Genomic DNA, 24,998 nt, shown 5'->3' with positions numbered 1-24,998 from the left:
GTCACTGGTGGGTTTTGCCCAGAGAGGGAGGGAGAGCGAGCAATACGTCAAATGTGAGAGAAGTCTGCTTTTAAAATATTAGGCTTAATTTATTCATTCTTCGTCTTATTAAGGAAATCGTAACAGTTTTATTCACCGGAATTATTCGCTTGGTGTTAAGGTAAGTACATCCGGCCAACAAGTATGGTTGTGATGTGAAATAGCAAGTTGCTCTTCATATGTCTTTGTTGGTAAACTGGGGCTTATCCGAAGCTAACTCAAACTGGCTGTGTAACGGCGCTGTAGGCTCGGACTAGTTCCTGGAATCTAAACTTGTTTTCACCGGTCCGAGTAAATATGTTGTATGGACTATACGCTTATGTTGTGTGGGTGCCAGCTTTCCGCTTAATAGTTTGTGATTTTATTTGTAATGCGTGACTTTATAGTCCGCAACAGTGTGACGTTCATGAAGTTGTAACGTCACCATTATGGACGCGCTATTCGCTATCATCCAGATTAACGGTAACGTTACGCGACCATACGATGGTCAGAAATTAGACTGTACCTGCCTAACGAAGGACGACCTCATTACATCGTAACGCTAACATTAGCCCAGTCGGTTTTTCGATTACTTACGCTGTGTATGTTTAAAAACATATTTTGCTGCGATGACGTTAACGTTACCGTAACTAAATTATGTTCGGTCGAATTTATTTAGTGCCCACGGGTCGAGCCTTTGGCGGATGGGTTTGGTTTCTTCGTCAATACCATTTGAATGAATGACGTTTTCCCTCCTTTCCTTTCCGTCGCTTGCAGCTGCATCGCGTCTATGTTGAAGCGAAACAAAGCTAACTTTAGGCTCCGGTGGTTAAAGAAACAGTTCCTGTACATCAGAGTAGGTATAAAGAATATAAGTTCAATTTACTATTATTCTAGGAAACAAACCACGTTCTAGTTTTTTTGTGAAACAGTAAAGTAACTTGATATTAGACGTGAGAGTTTAACAAACGTCAAATATAGTTGACTAAATAATGAAGTTACTTGTTCTTGCACCTAATCAAAAATCATAACGCCCTGTCCATTTCGTAGGAGACGAAGATAACGGGTCGGAGGAGTAAGCATCTTCCATTAACTCACTTGATTTTATCGCACAATGTTAGTTTACAATTGTTGCGAGGTGTTTGTATTTTGTGTACATTAGATAGTCTTATCTACGATAGGTATAAAGTAACGTTATGCAGACTGAAGTGTGTGTTGCAGTGAGTTTTCTGTGTTTTTCTTTGCGGACCAAAGAAAAGCATGCAGACATATTTAATTGTATTTATGTTTGTACTTATCCCACCTCTATGGTAGTTAAATAATACTTCAGTGCAGTGTTGACACGAGAGGTTATCGCCACTTTGGTGGAAGTACAACCCAAAACATGTTACATGTCAAAGGGGCTGCATACCAGGTGGAGCAGTTTTTAGCACAAAGGGGGGATGTCTGTCTGACTTCTATTCAAAACCCCACCCACGGTACAGCCTGTATCCTTTCATCAACTCTGCCTGAGATCTGATTGGAAACTCTCATCAGTCACGATTCAGCCCTGACTTCCACGTCCCACATGGAACACGGCAGGCAAGCCAGGAGAGCAGCGCAGGGACTTACTTTGGGTGTGTCATGTTCAGATGTTTTTCCTAGAGATGTTGTGGATTTTTGTGTTTTAACAAGATTAATTTAGATGAGTTACCAGGGGATTAGGGCTCGAATGCATATGTTTAACTCTCCCTGCATATTTGTCCTAATCCTGGTGAGACCGTTTTCAATGAGCTGTTGGTAGCTTAGCTGTAAATCAGTTCACTTATTTTGTGTTTATAAAGGCTTACATGAGATTGATGAGGTACACATTAGATTTGATTGTACAGCCGTGGTTTAGTAGTCTATCAGTTGTTATTGTCAAGTTTAACATGAAGAGTTTTTTTGATATGAGTGTAATGCTTAATTTCCCATCATATAGGCAATGAAGAGTAAAAAGCACAACCGGAACAAGTACTTTTTAACGCAGGGCAGTTTTTTACATCATACCTATCATTTATTGAAGCATTGCACTGTGTTGACCATTGGAATTTTAAATTTCAATGGAATGGAATTGGAATTTTAAAGATTGGTGACAGGAGGCTGTCATTACAGTACGAGGCTAAAGTTTCCACCAGTAGAGACTTAAGTGTGCTTTGATGAAGCCTGTTGCTGTTCTGAATATTAGTCGGAGCCAAGTTAAGGTTAAGGTTCCTGTTCAGGTGTTACTAATCAAACATTTCTGATATATTGCAATGCTTATTCTGTGTTCTTATAGTGGCAGTGGCAAGGTGAGATGAAACATGATTTAAAATAACAGCATATGTTCCAATTATCTCAGCTATCATAGATTTCTTTTTAGTTGTGTTAAACACAAGCATTTCTGTGCATGGTTTGTTTTAGAACTCAGTGGACTTCTAGTAGTAAAACTGACTAGCTTTTATCACAATTTTAATGCCCCCAGTTAAATTTTTATTGTTGTCCTCAAACTGACTGTTCACATTGGCAGACTTGACAGCTACAACCACAGTTTAGGTTTATGTCATTTGTACTTTGGCTGGTCTGAAAATCCTTGCCTGGCTGGCTGTGACTTGACTGGTGCACCACTCTTTCAGACACAGCTTTGGGTAAACCTAGCAGGGACAGACCTGTCAGCAGTTCTGCAGTAGTGTGGTGGTTTTCTAGATACTGAGCCTCCCTAGTCACTAATGGTCCATAATGCTGACCTTGCCTTGCCTACCTCATTGTGTCCTGCAGTGCACACTACAGTAGGTTCTGTTGCTCTAAAGTGGAAGCTAATGTAGGTGGTAAATAGTTAAACCGCTGATGTATACAATTTGATCAGGTACAGACGATAAGATAGGATAATATGACATTTATTTGAACAGTGTTGAAGCAGGTATTGCCAAAGAATCTTTATTGCCGTCAGACATCAGGACAGTTGGGTCAAGTCTCTGCTGGGCAAATATTTGGGTCGCACATGTGCCACAAAATTGTAAGGTGCAATTAAACATGTTGTACGAGTGCACCTGATATTCAGCAGCTCAGATCAAAACATTTATTGGATAATATTTTTCATGTATGCTAGCTGGGTGTTGTGCTAGCTGCATGTGCTGTGATTCGAATGAAAACATGTTAATGTTTTATTCCTGTTAAAATAATGAATATAATTTAAGAAATTAAATAGATGTGGGTGAATCTAAAAGACATAATAAGGTGCAACCAGTGTAAAAGGATCTGAGCCTGGTGACAAATATAGAATTGGCTGGCCTCACTTTGCTTCACCACATATCTGCCAAGTGGGTTTCACACATCAGTAAAACAAAACTAAATCAGAACCTTTGTAGATCAGGGGGTTCCTGCAGGGGTTCAGGTCTAGACTGTGGCTAGAGCAGTTTATTATGTTATCCTAAAATAAACATATCTCCACTTCATTATTTTTATGACTAATGCCTGGAGGAGTGGCCAGAGTAGCTCACTCATCCCTGCATATGTTGTGGTACTGCATTTTTTTTTCTCATCTGCTTCATTTCCCGTTTTAGCTGAAGAGCATCTCAAAGCATAAAGTCAGGACTTCTGTTGGTGCATGCTCTAACCCCTCAGTGGCCCTGTGCCTTTTAAATAACAGCTGGAAAGTACAGTCACATGATAAACTCGTTGTTTTGTTTTGTGCATTTCTTTGCATGCTAAATCTACTGTACGTAAGATTCTCCTAGTTTATGATTAATTTATAATTGTTTTTTGCTTCGCAATTCTTGCAACAGCCACTAATGACACTAATTCATATTGTATAATTTTTTTTGTATATAAATTGTATTAAATGGTAATGCTGATTTGTTGTCCAGCCTTAGGTAGTCTGTATGTAACTGCCAAAGAAGTGTGAGTGACAATGAGGTCATTGAGAATTAGATTTTGCCACTGTCATTCAGGCAGATTGTTGAAGTTTGAACTCATGCTGTGTTTCAGTTGACTGTAGGATACAAAGGGCAGGGTGCGATTACAATGCCTATCTTTGTCAAATTATAAATTTTCATTGTACTCATCAGTGGCAAGCTAGGACTGCACTGCATTGACAGTTTTCTTGAAAATGATTACAGATGTATTTGATGCCAAATGCACGAGGACTCCCTACTTTTTTATGTATTAAAGAAATCTCAAATTTCAACACCCAGCTTATACTGAATAAATAGATATATCATCTACAGTGATTGTGCTCAATCTAGTAAACCCTAGGAAAGGACATTGGATCAAAGCATTAAAAAAACGCTCTCAAGTACTATTATCTTACCTCCTTTGCCCTCTTTCTCTTTGCCCTACACTTCCTCCTCTCCCCTCCTATTTCTTGTCCTCTCTCTTTACTTTCTCTTTGTGTCTCTTTTTGCACGCATCCATACCCGTTCTTCTGCTCTCTCTCATTATATCGCTCTCTCATTATCTCTTGTCTTTTACATGTTTTTTTACATATCTCTCTCTCATTATCTCTTGTCTTTTACACATTCTCAGGTCAATGAAGATGCCTTCTGTGAAGTATCAGAGAGGGGAGATGGTAATGGGCCGCTGGCCTGGCAGCAGTCTGTATTATGAGGTGAAGGTGCTGGGCTATGATACCAAAAGTCAGCTTTACACCGTCATCTACAAGGATGGCACGGAGCTGGAGCTGAAGGAGCAAGACATCAGGGTATCTACACAAACACTGAAGTTCAGAGTCTTTAGAGATATGTGTATCATTTCGTCAGTGTAGTATCTTGTTGTATATTTTTTTCAGTGCTTAAGTTGAAATTGTAGATTTTCAGTTATAAAAACAGCAGAGGCGTGAACAGATGGCATTATGGATATTAATCAGCTACTTCTAGCTTTCAGGTGGAATAAAAGTTTACAGTTGACCCACTACATAGTTAAACATCTACAGAATTAATGATTGTCCATCCAAAGTGGTTTACTGATACTGGCCCTCCTATTAAATGTTGCTTTAGCTCATAACTACAAAGTAGAGATAATATATAACACAAGATGAGGTAGACCTATATTAACTTTCGCCTATAAAAACTAAGTACAATTATTAATGATGGTTTCAATTCCTTTGTTGTTTTACTTGTTGTTTTCCTTCAGAATATTGCTGGTTTCCAGACCCGGTCTCGCTCCCGCTCCCGTTCTCGATCACCAGGCCGACGTCGTAGCCGGTCTCGTTCCCCAGCGAGAACCACACGGCGCTCGTCATCCCGCACAGCGGCCGCTGTCGCTGCAGCAGCTATAATGGAGAGTGCACCCTCCTCCCGCAGGGATGCAAAGCTGAAGGATACACTAGAGGTCAGGCTCAGTCCCCTGGTAAGTGCCAGAGCTGTCTTCTCAGTCTGCTAGCTCTTCTCTGCTAAAGAAGCTGATGTACAGAAGGAAGTGGATCAAAGGAGAGTGTGTATATGTAGATCAGAAATACTTATAGACTTGTAATGAATACATAAATTGTGTCATGTACCATATATATTGATACCAAACCTACACGATGGTTGTATACCGATGTAGAGTCACTCCACTAAATCCATGTTTACTTCCTGTAGCTAAAAGGGCTGTTAATGTCGCCTGGTAACAAAGACAGACTCTGTTGTTAAAAGATTTTACGATGAACCTGTAACAAGCAGTTACGTGGTGCTTCCTGTGCTCTTCAAAGACCTGTTAGTGCTTGAAATCAGTCTTGGTGCCCAACCACATAATACTGGCCTTTCAGGGCTCCAGGTTGCCACTATTTTGGTTGCACAAGTGCCTAGAAATTTGTCAAATGGGACTAAACATTTTCATTGGTTACACCAATGCATTTGAAATGTAGCAGTTTATTCTTTAAACAGTTGAGCTAATTGCAATTTCTTGTTACATGTTATTTAAATGGGTTAGTGTTTACTGTTTACACACTTTACATTATGTGTTAAGAAATTACATTAAAATGTATATTCTATTATTATAACCTATATTATGTGGTCACCATTTACGGTGCTTGTTTAGTTCTTAACTACGAAAGAGGGTTAGGGCCACATGTGAAATTTTTTGGGAATTCTGACTTTAATCTAAGAATTCTGACTTTAAAGTCAGAACTCCAAAAAAATTTCACATGTGGCCCTAATCCTCTTCCGTACTTGACTACAAAACACCAAGATGGGGGGGAAAAAAGGCACTGTAGATGAACTGGCACAATTACAATTACTGGTTGACTACATGTAACTAAATTTATGTTGTGCCAGTAAATTTTTTATTTAAATGTTCACAATTGTCTGACAAGATCCAGTCCATCATCAAATGCCATCACCAGTACCTTGTCATTGTGGGCCAATTTGTCAGTTTCTGTCTTTATGAATTTAGTCCATAACACGTCACATTCCCTCTGCCTATTCTTCACATTGCTTTTCCCCACTTTTTGTCTCCCCATCTCCATCAATCTCATGCCGTTGTTTGAATGGCAGCAACAGACAAGTGCAGCTGAGAACAATAGCAACAATAAGCATGAAAAGAAAGAGGAGAATAACACTGCTAACAAAGTAAATGAGGTGAGTTTCATCTTGTCATAAAAAAATTTTCATCCGTGTGCCAAAAAAGGTCCACATTTACCCAAATTAAAAACTGTACAAGAAAGCATTAATTCTTCTTCTTTTTTTCATAAGCTTTTCTATTAGCGTATCTCTCTTGAGTTGAAATCAGTTTAGTCAGATAGATGGTATTCCCTAAAAAAACAACTGATGTTCCAGGCGCTACTCACGTAGTGAATGGGCTTTTGAGGTAAGTCAGAGCTGTTGGAATGTCATGATGCATGCACGTTGGGGGGGTGGTGTGTGTGTTTTTTCTAGTTGAGAGAGGCTCCCCTCACAAGATCGTGCTTCATTTAGCTCGTCACATGATGTACCAACATGTGCTACGCCTTTACCTTCCCTGCCTTTTAATAATATCTGTTAGCTTTACCGAGTCCTATGTCTTCACTTTACTTTACAATGGTTAACTATCTTTGTTTCATATAGAAGTTTCAAATGTTAACCAATTATTTCACATTAAAAATATGGCTACTTTCATGGACTGTTTCTTCTTTATTTGTCATTTTTCAGTGATTCATGAGACCAATTTATTTAACTGCCACCAATTGCTTTGTGTCATTATGGACTACAGTTAACCCACCTTGCAACTGAAGCTAAATATTGTGGTTCAAATCAAGGTCCTTCTCTGAAGAATTTATATAATCTAAAATGCATTCAACTGGTTAATGCCATTGAAGGACTGGATGGTTGGATAAATTTTACCCTATGACTTTATGGTATACACAAACTTTGTTGAAATTACAAGCCCACATCTTGTGCAATTTCAACTTGATTTGTTTATTTGTATGTTTTGATAATCTAGAATCCTAAATAAAGCTTAATCTTTCTTCTGAAGTTTGAGTCTAAGGTAGAGGCAGAGCCTGAGCTGAACCAAGGCCGTTACAATCTGCGCCGCAGGAAGGAAGATGGAGATGCCAAACCAGTTGAGACCAAACCAGAGCAGCTGGAGGAGAAGGATGCCAAGGTGGCTGCAGCTGCTCCTGCCAACCTCTCCACCCCGCTTGACTTTGGTGGGAAGATAGGTAGGTTACAGGATGGAAAGGAAAAGTAGTGTCATTTCAATATGCAGCTACTATCCCGAGGGGGATATTTAAAGTCCTCCATTATTCCAGTAGTTAACAGTTGACATTTGACATATTTGACAAATGTACCGGGCATTACAGGCTGGCCACATAGGGTGCTTGTTCGGTGCGGTGCAAACACTTGTGTTTGTGTTCACATAGGCAGCGTTGCTGCTGCAGTGCAGCTGCTGTAGCACAGCTCCTGTATGCCCTATTTGTTTACATGGAGTCAAAGAAAAAAAATATAGTTGAGACTCAAAAAATGCATTTGAACACTGTTTTTCTTTGATTGAAAATGTTTTCTTTGATAGAAGTAAAGGTTTTTTTGTTTAAAGCAACTTTTTTGATTGAAGTAATGTTGTTTTGTGTTTGGGCCATATTATGGGTAGGACATTTGTGTCTTTATAATTCAATCAAAAAAAAATATTTTCCATTTAAAAAATCACTTCAATCCAAAAAAAAACCTTTTTCAATCATAGGAAAAAAGTTTTTGAATGCAAAAAAATATTTGAGACTCAAAAAATTGCATTTGAACACCTTTTTTTTTTGAGTGAAAATGTTTTCTTTGATTGAAGTAATCTTTTTTGTGTTTGGGCCATGTTATGGGTAGGACATTTGCGTCTTAATTATTCAATCCGAAAAAAGTTGCTTCAATCACAAAAAATATTTTCAATCAAAGAAAAAACTGTTCAAATGCAAAAATAAAATTGAATCCCCCCCCCCCCCCAAAAAAAATCATTTGAAGTGATTTTTTTTTGAAAAAGTGAAAAAAGTTTTGAAGTCTTTTTTTTTTTTTTTTGGGATTGAATTATTTTGACACAAACATCCTACAGTGGGCAGGGTGCTTCCCCATGGTCAGACATGTTTGAGTGACAAGTGTCTACACCAACGATGTCTTTCTGACAAGCAAGTCATGGCCGCCAGCAAGCCAGGGAGCAGTGGTGGAGTTGTTGTTAACTACAGCATTAAAATGATTGGTGTCATGTTATTAGCCTACTCTGTTTGATATTTCGATTAAACATAAAGCTTGCTAACTTAGTTCACGCCGTCATATTGTCAGGCAGGCTAGCTGATGGCCCTGCACACTGAATGAATTGTTTATTTCACCTAAGTACAGAGGCTTGCTATGTGCTAGTGCTATGTTATGTTATAATAAGTAATGTCATTAGTGGTCAAACAACAGTCCACAGGCCAACTGTTGCCCGCAGCGCTGCCTGTTTAGCTGCAACAGGTCATGCAGAGCCTGAGTCTATCTTCTCACACATCCCAGTGGATTACTGCGGTCAAGCCAGCCATGGTTGGCGTTTGCTTGGTCAAATCAGCCGCATGTTGTTTTCTAGTGCACGAATCTACTAACATTTACGGTAATTGTAATGAAACCGCTCTGACGAGCTGCTGGTAGTGACAGTGGGGCAGACTGCAGTCTCACAGTCAGACCAGTGAAAATTACGATATTTTTACAGTAATTATTCCCGGTGTTATGTCCCAGTCTAGGGGGCCTAGGACACAACATGAAAAAGCCCCATCTTCCCCAAGTCCCAAGTGGCCACAAACAATGATTTGGTTGAATACTAAGAAAAAGGTTTTATTTACAAAAGTAGTTAAAGTGACAACAATAGATAATGATATATATAAACTGAGCTAAGGCCAAAATAACAAACAAAAGATTCCTGTCTAGGAAATAATAAACCTTACCTAACCAAACTTGAGAAGAAACAAATGACACAAGATTTACCTCCCTACCTAAATAAACAGGAAAAAACAATGTTAACAAAACTGGCAGTCCACCCTTACTACTCAAAGAAACTAAACTACTCAAAAGAACTACAAAGCTGAACTGAAGTGTGGCCGGTTGGGAGATGAGGAGGATGAGGAATCCCTGCTGCCATCAGACATCCGCCATCTTGGCTCTTTATAAACCATGTAGTTTTCAGTCTGCAGCCAATCAAGAGCCAGGGCCTGGAACCACTCCACCAATCATGGCACGGCTATGGCACACACCTATTTGCATAAACGATTGAAAGCAGAAAAAACCACAGGGAACACACACAGCACATTGGCTAAAAAATGACTGCAGTCATAACACCGGTAATAAACTGAAGGTATCACGAAGGTATGCGTCCGGATTTCAAAGTAAAGGACGACAGAAAAAACTTAAGGATATTTCACCCAACTTTGACGTGGAATGAAACTTTTTTGGGATTGAATAATTAAGACACAAATGTCCTACCCATGATATGGCCCAAATACAAAAAAGATTACTTCAATCAAAGAAAACATTTTAAATAAAAAAAAAAAAGTGTTCAAATGCAATTTTTTCTTTTTTGATTGAATTATAAAGACACAAATGTCCTACCCATAATATGGCCCAAACACAAAACAACATTACTTCAATCAAAAAAGTTGCTTCAAACAAAAAAACCTTTACTTCTATCAAAGAAAACATTTTCAATCAAAGAAAAACAGTGTTCCAATTCCTTTTTTTGAGTCTCAACTATATTTTTGCATTCAAACACTTTTTTTCTTGATTGAAAAGGTTTTTTTTGATTGAAGTGAAGGTTTTTATTTATTGAAAATATATATTTTGATTGAAGCAAACTTTTTTTGATTGGATAATAAAGACACAAATCTACCTTCATTTGATTGTCCTTTACCTCAGTTGAAAGAGCGAGAAATGGGGAGGGAGAGAAAAAATGTGCGCGGGGGCTGATGCCCGTTATGTGTATTCTCTTCATGTCTATGACATATTCTACAGATAAAGACATTAAAACTGTAGTGACACACTGGTGTGATGTGGTTTTGACTGTTGTTTTCAGCTCTGTTTTTGAACTGTCGTAAAATAGTCGAGACTCTGAATCTCTAGATATAGTGATGCAGCAGCCTCACTTGACACACATATGAGCAGCGTGACTCGTGGATCCAGTGTGACCGGTTTTACTTGTTAATATGGATGCTGAAATGAAAAGCAAGAAGTAACGCCACACAGCAGTGTTTAGCTGGTTGGTGTGAATATTTTTTCCTAGTAATCACTGACAGAAAACCTATGGTTGTATCAGAACAGTATGCATTTTGTGCCATTCTGGGATATTATTAGCTACCCACAGTTTTTTCGGATTACTAAAACATTGGAACACTGCCAGTCAAATGTGATGCAAGCCTGATTTTTTTAAACTACAGAATCTACAAGAGGTGGTAAAATGTCTGCTTTCCTTTTTTGCCCTCTTGTCTTGGCTTCACCTCAGTGTTCGCTACAAAACTTTGTCCGCCCTGCAGATAGCTCTGCTATGTGACTTTCTTGTATGTGGGGAAATCAGTGACTTAATTTATCTGTGTGTAGTTTATGTGTTTATTTGTAATTTGTTATGGTGTTAAGCTAGACAGGCAGAAATGTTGTGTTAACATGAACCCTGATTAAACTGATGACATTAAGTATCACTGGTGTGTCTTTTCCTTCCTCCAGGAGCGTACTTCTGGCTGCTGTTTCTTCCAGCCTGGGTTCTCTTTGTGGTACTCCAAGGGGACTTGGAGGACCCCAGTCTGGTCAACTTCCCTCCCCCTTTGCCCCCCCTCGAAGAATTCTGGGATGCCCAGGCTCTTGGTTTTGTCATCCTCTGGGTCTTACTCCAGGCCCTGCTCTACATCCTGCCCTTTGGAAAAGTGAGTGGAAGAGCTGAACACTATACACACAGAAATACATGCAAGAGCTAATAAAGACAAATTAAATCATTAGGCAGCAAACAAATGCTGTCTGTTCCCCTCCCTCCTCTGTACAGTTGTGCATAGTATCGTGAGAACATTATTACCTTGAATTTAGTACAAACAGTGTGGGTAAGGTGATAGCCACCAAACCCTCAGTATTTACTGTTACAGGAGAGACACATGTGAAGCAGCACATGACTTTTTCTGCTTGGTAACTCTGGCAGGAGGCAGAAATTGGATTAATGGTCAGGAGTAACAGTCCACAGGAAAAAGGAAGCTCTTGTCCTTTCCCTACTGGGTCCTCCGCTTCTTGATATCTTATCTCAATAACGCCTAAACCAAGTGGTAACCCTTATAAAAATAATACATGTTTTATGTTTGGTATTTCAATCCAAGAAGTACTTTTCTTTTAATATAAATCAAAAGCATATGTACATCTTTCATCTTCAGTGTCCTGTTCCACTTAAAAAGTCCCTACCTTGGTAAAATGAAGACACCCATCTTCCCTTTATAGAGTTTTACAATAAAGTATTGGCTTCTTATCTGAAGTGAACTGAAAAGCAGAGGAGCTGTCCACACCAAATGCACGGCTACAATCAACTTTTTGATTGTGCGGATTAGCTGCATGTGTGAATGCAAATGTCCAAGTCAGTTAAACTGGACATTAACTGTACTATACCCTGCCACCACTCCCTAGTATAAGCCTGTTTGAGACCATGTGTGAATAGAACAGATCATTGTGTCCAGGATTTTCAGCAAGTGAGTGGGTGTGTTGACAGTGCAAGCAGTGTAGCTGCTTCATCTTCTTTTCTGCTTGCCTGTCAATTGCTTTCCACTGTTTTGTTGATGTTGCACATGTTGTCCAAATCTACATAGTATTTATGTTAATACATGTCCGGTTCCTCCTAGAGGTGGGTGCAAATAATCGATATGGTGATGCATCGCGAGGCGTCATGTGACGATTTGGCATCGATTAATTAACGTCGGTGGTTTGCCGCAAGACCGGAACAAAAAACGCGATTTGCTGTTTTCAGTGTTTTCCGCCAATAGAGGGGGCTCTCCTGCAAGTGGAGCTTTCCCTGGTCAAAGTTAAGTAGGTCAAAGTGCAAATGTTTACATAGTCATAAAATAAAATATTTTGTGTCTTTGAAAAATACAAGTCAAATGTTAAAAAAACCTTGTTATTTACTTAATGAGTGTGGTTTTAGAGGAACTGAGTTAATTGATAGGCTATTTATTTACAAATGTAGCCACAGATGAAGACAAAATCATTATTGTATGGAAAGCATTAAAAATCGCAATAATCGAATAATCGAGGCACCAATAATGATATCGAATCGACAATCGTTATAATCGAAGAATCGAGGCACCAATAATCAAATTGAATCGACAATCGTTATAATCAAAGAATCAAAGCTCCCATAATCGAAATCGAATCGAATCGTGAGGTACCCTTGCTGGAACACCCCTAGTTCCTCCTCAGCTCTACCCAGGCACCATCCCTCTCATTCCCTCACCTAAACCAAAATGAATAGTTCCAGGAGGCACGAATGCATCTGACATGGTCAATATCCTGTTGTGTGCTATACGTATAAAAGAGCATCTCTTCATCTGATTAACTGGACATTGTTTTTCATGTTTTTGCTGTGCATTTAGGGTAGGCGATGCATGTTTTCACCTGCCATGGATAATGAACTGGCTACTTTTAAGGGTACCGGCCAAATCACTAGTAATGCTGAGAACCAATTTACTTTTAATCAGTTGGTGCCAAATTTCAGTACGTTAACACACCTTTAAAGTAACGTATTAGTGAAAGATAGAGAGAGCGACACTTCACATTGAGTCAGGGCAACACTCGCTGCAATATTTGTAATCAAAATACAAATCTGACCAAGTCAACAAATCCAGTGTCCCCTGCAGCAGCTCCAACATGCCTGTACCCATCACTGCCCTGGTTCACAGAGAGTTGAACCCTTCAACATGAACAACAAGGTGTCAGCAACTTCATAGACATCTTGATGATATTTATAAGCTAGTAAATTAAGTTATTATTGGTGATAACCAGGTTTTTTTCGCTGTCTTGGTTGCATTTTTACTAGCAATAGCCAAAACTCAATCCCCTGGCTGTGTCTGAAATTCGTTACCAACATACTGCTCAGTACACTACAACAGTATAAAAGGTTTTCTAGAACGTCTAAAATGTATGATGTATGAAACTGATAAGGATGTGAATTGCAAACTATTCACTAGGAATTATAACAGGTCCCCCTGTTCCACATGAAGCAAGGCTGGTCGTATTTGGTGACTTATTTTTTACAACTGAAATGACATTTTTTGTGTTACAGAGAAACTTATAAAAGATTGGTTAAAACAGTTGGTTAATGTTGTCAAAAATAACGATACTAAATATTTATAAATTAATATTCATATATTTGTTATATTTATCTTTTAATTTTAAAAAAATGCCCATAATGTTGTCAATTTTTTCTCATATTATCAAAACATATTATTAGATATCTATCAATCACTATCAATATCCTTTATTTAACCAGGTAAAAAACTCATTGAGATTTTTAAAACCTCTTTTCCAAGAGTGACCTGGCCAAGACGGCAGCACAAAAGCAGAATGGTTACACCAAACACACAAGACACAAATAAAATACGATCACATGTTACAGGAAAACAAGAGTGGGATTACATGATTACACAGTGCAATGACAAGATCCAATTGAGCTCATTTCTCTATCTTTTATAATTGTCTTGAAATCACCCAGAACTACGAGATGTGTCAATTTCAAGTCCTTCTGCACATCATTCCAGGTAGACGGGGCAGAAAATGTAAAAGTCTTTTTGCCCAGTTCAGTTTTGTTCTATATTTTTCAAGGTATTGTTTCAAAGTTAAAAATACCAGTTTTGTGGAAGCACTACCATTGAGTACCACTATCTGTGGTACTCAGTGGTACCCAGCCATACATGAACGTGTCCATTTGTGAGTGACCGACCCTCATTTAACTATGACTGTTGCAACCTACAGTGCTACTCAGGCATGTGATTTTCCGGAAAAATCCGGGTTTTTCGACATGAAAATGCGACTCTCGTGAATCATGCAAATCCGCTTTTTTGTGTGTGTGGGGGGGTAGGACCGCCAGGCCGCCATTAATAGGTTTTAACAGACCAGGTGTTTATTTGGGACAGGCGTTTAATTCCCTCCTCACAAAAATCTGGGATGAAAATGTCACAAACTTCTCCAGCTTCTCTGTGAAATCTCTGGCATCCTTCTGGGCAATAGTTGTCTTCTGCCAGTGAAGTTGGTGCGGCGGAGGAAACGATTTATCCAACCAGCACTCGTAGCAAACTCCTCATCTCTGCTGTCACTCATGGTGGCGCACATTTGTTTCTCCATCACCCTGATCATTTTGCGGGACACTCTCTCGTGGCGTGCCCGTTTGCTGATAACTAATTCCCGCCTGTTTATCTCAGGCTCCTCGCTAGCCTTCTTCCTCCCTCCAGCAGGCAGCCTGGCCCTGTTGCTGTCATCCTCGGACAGACGCTGAAGCTCTGTTTTATTTTTTCGCCAGTCTCTCAGTCTATTGGGGTCGACAGAGAAACGTCTAGCGGCTGCTTCTCCCGAGTTTTCCTCTACATATTTTTAGACAGAAAGTTTGCTGCACCGGAGCCATGGCGATCATCAGTGTGATGACTGACAGAAAGCAAGCACGATACGTGAAAAAGGCAAGAAAAAAATCGTGCAGTGTCAGTGGTCGCGTCTTCTTCCTTGATGTTTTTTAAAAAAAAAATAAAAAGTAGACTCGGCATTAATTTGGAACCGGTGGTTATTTACTAAAATATACACCTTCACCCAGCGTTTAAAGGGGACCGCATGATGTGTTTTATAATGTTTTTATGTGTTTACAGCTGCTAATGTATGTAACGCTATTACTGTGATAACACATGACAGTTAAATATTGAATCTGTCTATAATAACCGCATCCTGACATGTAACTGTGATTTTTGATAATCTAAGTACTAATAATAGCAATCATGACAAAAAATTAACAAAGACTGCGATAAGATGATAAGAAGCTGCAACTGGCAGTGAGCTGCATTCTTTTCTTTTAGCAGTGAAGTGATGTACTCCATGACAGAACATTATAAAATATGATAATGTATAAAATAACATTTAATGGCAAAAAAAAGTACAGTTGCAGTAGACTTCTATTATAAATATGCAGCATATATATAGTTTATTATTATTATTATTATTATTATTATTAGTGTTATTACATTTCTGTTTCTGATTCATATATTATGCAGTCAGTTGTCCAAATTTTAAGTTAAATTAAATGAACCAAGACAGATGTCACATTTACATGTCAGGGTGTAGTTATCATCACAGCAACAGCGTTACATACCCCCCCCCCCCACGGGTCCGTATAATTTCCTGCTTTTTTATCTTTGTCCAATCACATCTCTGCTACTGGTCAGCTGTGAATCCCAATATCTTCTGTTTCTCTTTTCTAGCTGAGCGAAGGCATGCCACTGAGTTCTGGGGAGAGGCTGAAGTACAGAACCAATGGTAAGGCCATGTGAAGCGAAACTCCAACAGCGAGCAAATTCAATCAATAAGTGTTTGTAACAGCACTAAACGCCAAAGTTGAATAAATGAATTTATTGTATTTATTAGTTTATTTTATGTGTCACATTTATTGAACTTGAACAGATTGATACCATCTTTTCACTACCATTTACCAATTCTTACCACTGGCTTGCTTTTTTACACTGTAAAACATATTTTCCTTTTAACTTCCTTTTATTTGTAGTTTTTAATGAATCTCAATCTGACGTTCCTTCTTCATTCTGTTCATCTGTATCTAAACCTCTCTGTGTCTGCCCAGGTTTCTTTGCCATTACGGTGAGTGCTCTAGCAGCAGCTGCAGCAGTGTACCTGGGTGTTGACCTCACATACATCCACAGCCACTTCCTGCAGCTGGCTACGGCCACCTTCCTCATCTCCGTCCTACTTAGCGCCTACTTGTATGTCCACTCTTGCTACGCTGAACCAGCACAGCTGGCACTAGGAGGAAACTCTGGTAAGGGCAAAGATCTACAGTTTCCTGATCAGATACATTGTTTTTTGGGCCTTTCATTTATTTTTTCAGTTGAGTTCTTTGAATAAGCACAGTTTTCTGATATATTCTCTGTCACTTTTCCAGGCAATGTGGTTTATGATTTTTTCAAAGGACGTGAGCTCAATCCCCGCATCAAAAACTTTGATCTGAAATTCTTCTGTGAGATGCGCCCTGGTCTGATTGGCTGGGTGAGTTGTCATGGGACACCAAAGCAAACTTTTGTCTCAAAAAATCCACTAACTCAAAGTAAAACAAATATAAACAAATATTAATTATTATTATTATTATTATTAGAAATATAAAGCAAGCCTTTCTGTTTTGACATAGCCAGACTCATGGGCCAGAATGATTTAGTTAATCTGCCTTGATTTTAAAAATCTGCCTGCACACCACAGCAAATGATGAAAGTGCCACTTAAATGATTTCAATGGGGCCTGGATTTTTATTTTTTATTCACATTGCACTCTCTAGTGGCCACATTTGGAATTGTTGTTTAACCAGTGCTGTGAGTTCAAGGAGTGCCTTATGTTTGCTTGTGGCTGCCAGGCTTATGTAGAATTTCAGCTTAGATTTTATAGCATCATAGAACTACAGCTTTTGAACATGGGTCTCTGTGTTTGGCGATTTTTGGATGATCACTTCAGGCTTCGAGCGGTTTTCAAAGTATTTTACAAGACAAGTCATTTTCACAAATGGCTATACTGATTAGGGTCCATTCATAATGATGTTGGATTTCATCTGTCTCTCATTGTTCAGTGTTTGATCAACTTTGCAATGGCGCTGGCTGAGATGAAGGAGCAGCGTCTGGATGCTCCATCTTACTCCATGATCCTTGTGAACCTCTTCCAGCTTCTCTATGTGGTGGACGGCCTCTGGAATGAGGTGAGCTTAGCAGAGCACAAGATGATAATGTCCTGTAACAGTGACATTTTCTCTAAACTATAATTCAAAGGGAATTTGATGAAATACGTGATGAATAAAATACTACATACATGGTCAGGTTACCACCTTATCTTAATAAAAATTCAGTAGTTGAGACCAATCGAGCAATACCTAAATATGTCTTGTTTTTACCTCAGGAGGCCATCCTGACCACCATGGATTTGATGCACGATGGTTTTGGCTTCATGTTGGCATTTGGTGATCTGGTGTGGGTTCCCTTTACCTACACTCTGCAGGCCTATTACCTGGTCAGTCACCCCAACCCCCTGAGCCTCCCCGCCGTGGGAGCCATCATCACACTCAAACGTAAGTCAAAAAAGAGAATGACACTGACGTCACTGACCATCTCCATTAGGGATTTGTATTTCATAAATGTATTTTTTTTACAGATGCAATTCCCAAAGAGATAAAGTCATAAATTCAGTAGTCATTCCATATCCACAGTTTCTCGAAAGTTTGGGTTATAATAAGTTCCCTCTTTGTCTCTCTGTCTGTTAGTTGTTGGCTTCTACATCTTCAGGAAATCCAACTCTGAGAAAAATGCCTTCAGGAGGAACCCATCAGACCCCAAACTGTCTCGTAAGTTCTCCTGCAGGCTCAAGGCTAATAATGACATTGTTATGTCATGAGATACTTTTTCTCTTTTTACACATTTTGCTATTAGCCTTGAAAGGAAATCCCTGAGGCTGAATAGCCATTAGAGTCACTAATGTTAGGGCTCTCCAGTTATCAGCCCACCAGAGTTACAGTATGTCTATGACTGAATAGTCAGCAGTGGTAAAAAAGTAATTTGATGGTTTATGTTTTTATTCATACCATCCTTTTGATGTTTGAAGTCAGTGTATTAGAGGTCGACAGATAGTGGATTTTTAAAGGCCGATATAATAACGATAGTTTGGAGCAGGAAAAAGCCGATAGCTGATTAATCGGCCGATATCACTCACTCGCTATTAGCTGTATGTTATTATATGTGATTAATATATAATTAATATTATATAATAATCTCTCTATAAAAGCATGGAATCTGTGTGTGTGTGTGTGTGTGTGTGTGTGTGTGTGTGTGTTTCTGTCAGTCAAATATCTGCGGATCAGGATCGCACTGACCTGAGACTTTCAACATGGCTGCTGCGTGGTTCAGTGGTGTGCATCTAAGCATTTGCTTGGACTGCAATGATACCGTGAATAAATAATTTCATAAATGCTTTCATGAATTCCGCCAAGCATTGTCCACCGGAGCCACCACAGTCACGTGCGCACCAGAGCCAATCACTGCACACCATGGCCACGTGCGCACCAGAGCTAATCACTGCAGAGCTCAAGCCCAAGCAAGCAGATTTATACCTGCAGCGGCGCGAGCTGGACCAGGATTTTGCTGGCGGTTAGGTCCCATTCTGTTCTGTTCTGTGCATCTAAACTGACTGTTGTGGATTAATGAGATTAAACGAGTCCGGACCGAGTCTGTTCGGAGACGCGCGGACAACAAAGTGGAATCGGAATCTGTGGATTTTCGTGTGTAGCTAGCCGCTAGCTGAACAAACAAGCAGATTTATACCTGCAGCGGCGCGAGCTGGACCAGGATTTTGCTAGCGGTTAGTTAGGTCCCATTCTGTTCTGTTCTGTGCATCTAAACTGACTGTTGTGGATTAATGAGATTAAACGAGTCCGGACCGAGTCTGTTCGGAGACGCGCGGACAACAAAGTGGAATCGGAATCTGTGGATTTTTGTGTGTAGCTAGCCGCTAGCTAGCTGCTAGCGGCTAGCTACACGGCCCACATCCCGAGGCGACGGACCGGACGCATCGGCACGTCCAAAACCGGACTTAGGGTAAATAATGTCCGCCACGCTTTTTCGCGAACATTGCCGTCACGTTTGCTTTGTGTCTGGTGCAGGAAGAAACGGTAAAAACAGGCTTTTGTCACGAAAGTGTCCAAGCAGCAGGTTTGGTTGTTGAGGAACAGGAAGTTGTGGGAGGGACCTAGGCGGATGATTGACAGGCCGAACAACGGTCGGTGTATAGACAGCGATGTTGAGAGATTTGTGACATTTAGTGTGTTTGGAGTGTATAGTTAGTGTCTTATGTAGTGTTTGGTTTAGTGTGTAGTGGAGTCGGTTTTTTGTTTAATGAGTCAGAATAATGAGGAGACTGCTGAATGTGGAGCAGGCAGGGCAGCTCTTTATTCAGCTGGAAAGAGCACAGGCAGACCTGAGCATTGCCGGCATTTAAATGTAAATAGTTGCATATAACTTTGTACATTTTTTAAATGTATGCACAAATTTAGCAAACAATTTATATTTGCATTATAAGTAAAAAAAAAAAAAAAAGGTTTGTTAAACATATTTGTGGTTTTCACAGTAAAAAAATCTAACTTTTTCTACTCGGATTATTATTTTTTTTTTTGTGATTTTAGGTCCATTGTGTTAATACAGTATGTCAAAATAAAAAAATAACTGTACAGTCACACATGTGAGGTTGTGCTGAAAATAATGACACCAAGTAAATAGCTTTTAAGGTGAAATATAATGGGAAAATCAAAAATAGTCAAAAACAGCCAATTATACCCTGGAATATCGGATTTCACAACAAACGTAAATATCCCTGACGTCCCACCTTCAAACACAGCCTCATTTGGCCATCCATGAAAAAGCTACTGAACCTCCCACTTTTTTATAGGAATACATTTTTCTTACGGGCACTGCACTAGTATATTTAATTTAAACTAGTATGTTCAATAGCTCTTAAAATCTACATGGATGATTTAAGTTGCACTTTAATATGGGGGGGGGGGGGAATTAAGTGATCCTTCACATTTTGTGAGTGATGGCACTGTGTGCCATAGAAAATAATAATCACAAAATAACACTGGTTAAACAAGGCATATAGTGAAGGGATTTGAACTGTGATTTTCTCATCCTCCCATAATCCGGCTGTAACCACTAACCAGCTAGGGATGGTATGTTAGGATTTTATCTTTATCTTATCCATACTCTTAACAGTCCTGTTCTTTATCACTACTAAAGAATGGTTTGTTTTTTAATTATCTTTTTTTTTAAAGAATAAATTCAGAACAGGAATTCATTTATATTTCAAATATAACTACATGTTTCCACTGCAGCAACAGTAAACTTTACAAGAAAGTTTACAAGAAATTGCCAAATTTTAAGATTCATGGCAAACTAAGATGAACATACTACACACAGACAGCTTTCATTTTAGCGTGTTCTTAACAAGCTGTTAATTGTTAGCTTAACAAGCGCTGTGGTCGTGTAAAATGTGCCGGTGGAAATGTCGCTGTTTATGCTGAAATATGATGCACGTTTATGCTAGTTGAACAACTGGTACTTATTGCCTCCGCCAAGGACGTTATGTTTGTTGACTTTCAACTCGTGAAGGTTTTATTGCACTTACAATAACGTGTGACGCTGTCTCCACCTGGGTCGCTTCTCTCCTCTCTCTGCTGCCGCTGCACAGAGAGAGAGAGACGGGGCATCTCTCTCTCTCCCATGCTCTGTGTCTGTGTGTGTGTGTGTGTGTGTGTGTGTGTGTGTGTGTGTGCGTGTGTGAAGAGCAGCCCCGCCCCCAGTGATCAGAGAGACAGAGAGCAGGCAGGGAAGAAGCAGTTTCTGGCGCTGTGGAAAAAAACTGCAGCCATCGGCCGCTATCGGAGCCAAGTTCCGCCGATTCCGATAGTTTGGAAAACGTCCTATCGGCACGGATTAATCGGCCAAAACGATAATCGGTCGACCTCTACAGTATATGCACCTAAAAACCTTTCAAGCAGCCAATATGCAGTATGTTTCGGAAAGCTGTAGTTAATATATCTGGGCTTGATTTGGTCATTCTATTTACAATAGTTACAGCAGAAATCATATGAGTTGTTAATGAATCAAACAAAAAGCACAGTGTTTCATATCAGTTGATCTCCACCTTTTTTGTCTTTCTCTCCAGATTTGAAGACTATTCCCACAGCTACAGGGAAGAGTCTGCTGGTGTCTGGCTGGTGGGGTGTTGTCCGCCACCCTAACTACCTAGGAGACCTTATCATGGCTCTGGCCTGGTCTCTACCTTGTGGTGAGTTGGCTTCACATGTGCACCACGGCTAATCAAACAGCAAATGCACTAGTTTTGAATTAATGTGCAGGGTGAAGCTTGTAGTTCAGTGAACAGCATGCAGGTGAACTGACAAAGCATGTGTAGTTGTACGGCATCAGGTGCAGGTTAGCCATGAGTTAGAGGTAGAAACATGGCTTGATGAGAAACGGAGTAGGACTGCAGCTAAAAACTATATTTCATTGTTTATTAATCTGTCAATTATTTTTGCAATTTATCAATTGGTTATTTGGTCTATAAAATGTCGATCAGCTCAAATGACAGTGTCAAATGATTTGTTTTGTCCACAACTCAGAAGATATTCAGTTTACTGTCATAGATGAGGAAAGAAGCAGGAAATATTCACATATAAGAACCTGGAGTGGTTTGACTTTCTTTTATCTTCTTATTTAAAAACATGTTGCAGCTTTAGAATAAGTTATTATCATATGTCAGTGGATGTGTATGGGGCTTGTAAAAATCATACCTATCACATCAGCTTCTCTTACCCCCTGTAAAAGCAGCACTCTTTCACAACGAGGCTGTTTGGTGGCAAAGTTAACTATACATACATACATACATACCCAAGGTTACCTTGTTTTTGTGAGTTATTATTCAGACATTAATTTGGAATCACAATATTCCTTACTATCATCACATTTTCAGTGAAGAACTAACATTGTAAGGACATATACAACAGATGAAATATCAATACAAATAAAGGGTATCTGTACTTGTGTTCTTGGTGGTTGTTAAGGTTGCTTTCAGTCGCTGAAATAAGAGCAGGAAGAGCAAGGTTTCACAAAACTGTTGGGGCTATAAATGAACTGTTGATTTAAGATGGTTGTTAATCAGCTGACAAAGAAGGCCTACATACAAGCATCAGTTGGTGTTGATGAGAGATGCTGGTGAGATTCACTACATCACTACACTACAGTGTCTTTACTCTGACTTCCTGACATGAAAATGGTGTGAGCAAATAACTTTGATAGGCAGATTCAATGTTTTTTTCCCCCTGTCCTCTTACCATTCATACCTGCAGGCTTCAGCCACCTCCTCCCGTGGTACTACATGATCTACTTCATCATCCTGCTCGTGCACAGAGATTCCAGAGACATGAGTGAATGCAGGAGGAAGTATGGCTCAGCGTGGGATGAGTACTGCCGAACTGTTCGCTACAGGATCATTCCCCGCGTCTATTGAGGAACCCAGCGCCGGACACTCCGTAGCTGAGGCCTTTTTTGACCCAAAATTATGGCTGTGAACGCTCACAAAATCCCAAATATGAATGGACTGACTGACTGATTTGTCTTTTTAGAGGCTTTTTTAAAACCAAGAATCTTACAAAAAAAAAAAGAAGTTCTTGATTCTGGACTGAAGGTGCTACAGTTCTTTGAATTTTTTGATGGAAGAAAAAATGACAGTCATTATATATATGGATGTTTTGAAGAATTGCCTTTTTAAAAAACTCCAAAAACATATACTTATAAAAGTTTACATAATGGGTTGGAAAAAACGCCTCCGCGAGGAATGTCTTGTTAGGATGTATATTTTTGTATATACACATTTGTTTTTATACTTCAAGAATATTCGCTACTTACATATTTTTTGGTCTTTGCTCACACATTCAAAATATTCAAATATCAGCTTGGCTTTAAAGAATAATTTTGTAAGTTCACCTTCCTACTATAATAATACTGCTTGTGTATATTGTGAAGGATGGGATTAAAAGTTATTTTTAAATGATGAATTTTAAACCTGTACAGTAGAACTAATGTTCTTTCTCAGGACCCAGGATGATGTCAGAAATTTGGATTAGAGAAGTTTTGTCTTGATAATTTTGTTGTGTATAATTTTATATAGATATTTAGTTTTTGACTTTATAGTTTAAAATGATATTAGTGGTTTCAAGAAAAATGCACTTACTTTTCCCTTATGTTATCAAGTCCAAAATCTGTTGATTTGGCTGTGCTACCTCAGGTTCACTCACTGTCCAGTCCTTCCTCCTCTGCCCTCTGGGAGGCAGTGTGTGTAATTATGAGTGTAATGTCACTGCTTAAGAGGGAAATGAGTTAGACTTGTTTTGCATTTCAACATTAATTTTTAGTATCTGTACCCATCCACATCACACAAGTCATGCCTTTAGAATGGAACTGACTTTCATTTCCTGCAGATTTTGATGGCACTGATGAAACATTTCTGTTTTGTCTAGCTGCTTTCTAGAGATATTATGAACTGCTTGTTATTTTTCTACCACTGTCACAGGAATTTGGTTTGAACCTATTAAAGCTTTAACGTGCTGGGTCATATGATAATTCTATTGAAGTTTATACTGTGACAAAATGCAGAGCCTTTGACTCTGTTGGCATTTCTAACTTGTATTTGCAAACCCAAATTATTTTTATGCATTTGCAGCTGTAGATAAGTAGCAATACAATAACTAGACTAGGTTGCATTTTTTTATGCTGTGCTGACTGATTACCATGTAAATATTTTTTAAATCATGTTATTTTGAGTAAAGGGTTGACTGTAGTGGAAATAGTAATGTTACTTATTAGATATTTAATGTTGCTTTTTTAAGTTAACTACCTGATTTTGACCACTGTAGTCATGTTTACAGCTAGATCTGCCATGTTTTGGACAATACTTCAAAATGTATTGAAATCATTGTGAAATGTTTTCTCTCATCAGCTAAAGAAGAGGAAAACACGTTGCAAAATTGAAGCCACAATCTTTTATTTTTCTGCGCACAACTTGGTGATTTTCTTTCTTAATATTATGTGGTAAATTTCTCTCCTTGGTTTGGCAGGCTCTAAGTGGAAAGCAATAAGTTGGATGTACTTGGATATATGACAACAATGAATGAGAAGTTAACAGGTCCAGCAGGCTGTCAGAGAGGATGAATCAAATCTGTGACAGTGGCTGGAAAAAGCTTATCTGTACAAATGTTGCAGCATAAAATAAAAGTTTACAGTATTTCCTTTTTCTGCCTTCTGTGGAGTTGGTTCATGTGTTGGCTTGAGGGTGAGGAATAAGACACAGCCTTACTTTAATTCATAGGGAATGTCATTGAAATAATATAAGATTCCTCCACAGTCAAAGGGGATTATAGAAGTCTAATAGTTAAGAGACCACATACTGTGTGGAGCGGTGAGGGTCATGCCTACAAACCATTTGTCCTATTAAGGACAGATTTATAATAGAGCTAGACAGTAAATGCAAAGATGGTGCCTATTCACCTGGCACATATGTGCCCCCAAAACTCCTCTGTTTTGTAGGTTCATTTCCTGGTTATGCAGCCATTGAATATGCACAGAAGGGTTACTCCCGCTGGCCCTGTCCACATGTTCCTGCTCTGCCTCTCAGACTTCACATTGTGATGGTGTCACAGATTCTTAATTACTTTTACTCGACTTGAGTAAAGTTTTGCTAATGTAAAAACTCAATGGATCAAAAATTCACAAGAGTCAT

At 39.1% G+C, this 24,998-nt stretch overlaps 1 protein-coding gene across 7 annotated transcripts; it reads left to right on the top strand.

Annotated features, from left to right (window-relative positions):
• lbr (lamin B receptor) lies at positions 1-24,511 on the top strand. 7 transcript variants are annotated; one of them, XM_030405557.1, is made up of 16 exons: positions 239-365; positions 796-878; positions 1,069-1,093; positions 4,540-4,714; positions 5,146-5,361; positions 6,486-6,569; positions 7,444-7,630; positions 11,130-11,326; positions 15,890-15,944; positions 16,264-16,458; positions 16,582-16,685; positions 17,254-17,379; positions 17,577-17,745; positions 17,938-18,018; positions 21,387-21,509; positions 22,570-24,511. In XM_030405557.1, exons 1-16 carry the CDS (start codon positions 337-339, stop codon positions 22,728-22,730), a joined length of 2,010 nt encoding a protein of 669 aa, XP_030261417.1. In that variant the 5' UTR covers positions 239-336; the 3' UTR covers positions 22,731-24,511. The 7 variants fall into 7 exon arrangements, with proteins under 7 accessions (XP_030261420.1, XP_030261419.1, XP_030261417.1 ...); XM_030405555.1 differs by lacking the exon at positions 239-365 and having other exon boundaries at positions 383-878; XM_030405560.1 differs by lacking the exons at positions 239-365; positions 796-878; positions 1,069-1,093 and adding an exon at positions 1-160.
• The last annotated feature ends 487 nt before the right edge of the window (positions 24,512-24,998 follow it).

The sequence above is a fragment of the Sparus aurata genome, chromosome 22 (assembly GCF_900880675.1).
Source record: "Sparus aurata chromosome 22, fSpaAur1.1, whole genome shotgun sequence".
Lineage (NCBI taxonomy): Eukaryota > Metazoa > Chordata > Actinopteri > Spariformes > Sparidae > Sparus > Sparus aurata.
Note: the sequence above shows the minus strand (reverse complement) of the source record. Positions and strands in the feature narration are given on the sequence as shown.

Bases quoted from the DNA above. Each gene is read 5' to 3' on its own strand.
- lbr (XM_030405555.1), top strand. From the start codon at position 755: ATGAATGACGTTTTCCCTCCTTTCCTTTCCGTCGCTTGCAGCTGCATC. The intron at 15,945-16,263 runs GTAAGGCCATGT...GTGTCTGCCCAG, and splicing joins GCTGAAGTACAGAACCAATG to GTTTCTTTGCCATTACGGTG. The intron at 18,019-21,386 runs GTAAGTTCTCCT...CTTTCTCTCCAG, and splicing joins ATCAGACCCCAAACTGTCTC to ATTTGAAGACTATTCCCACA.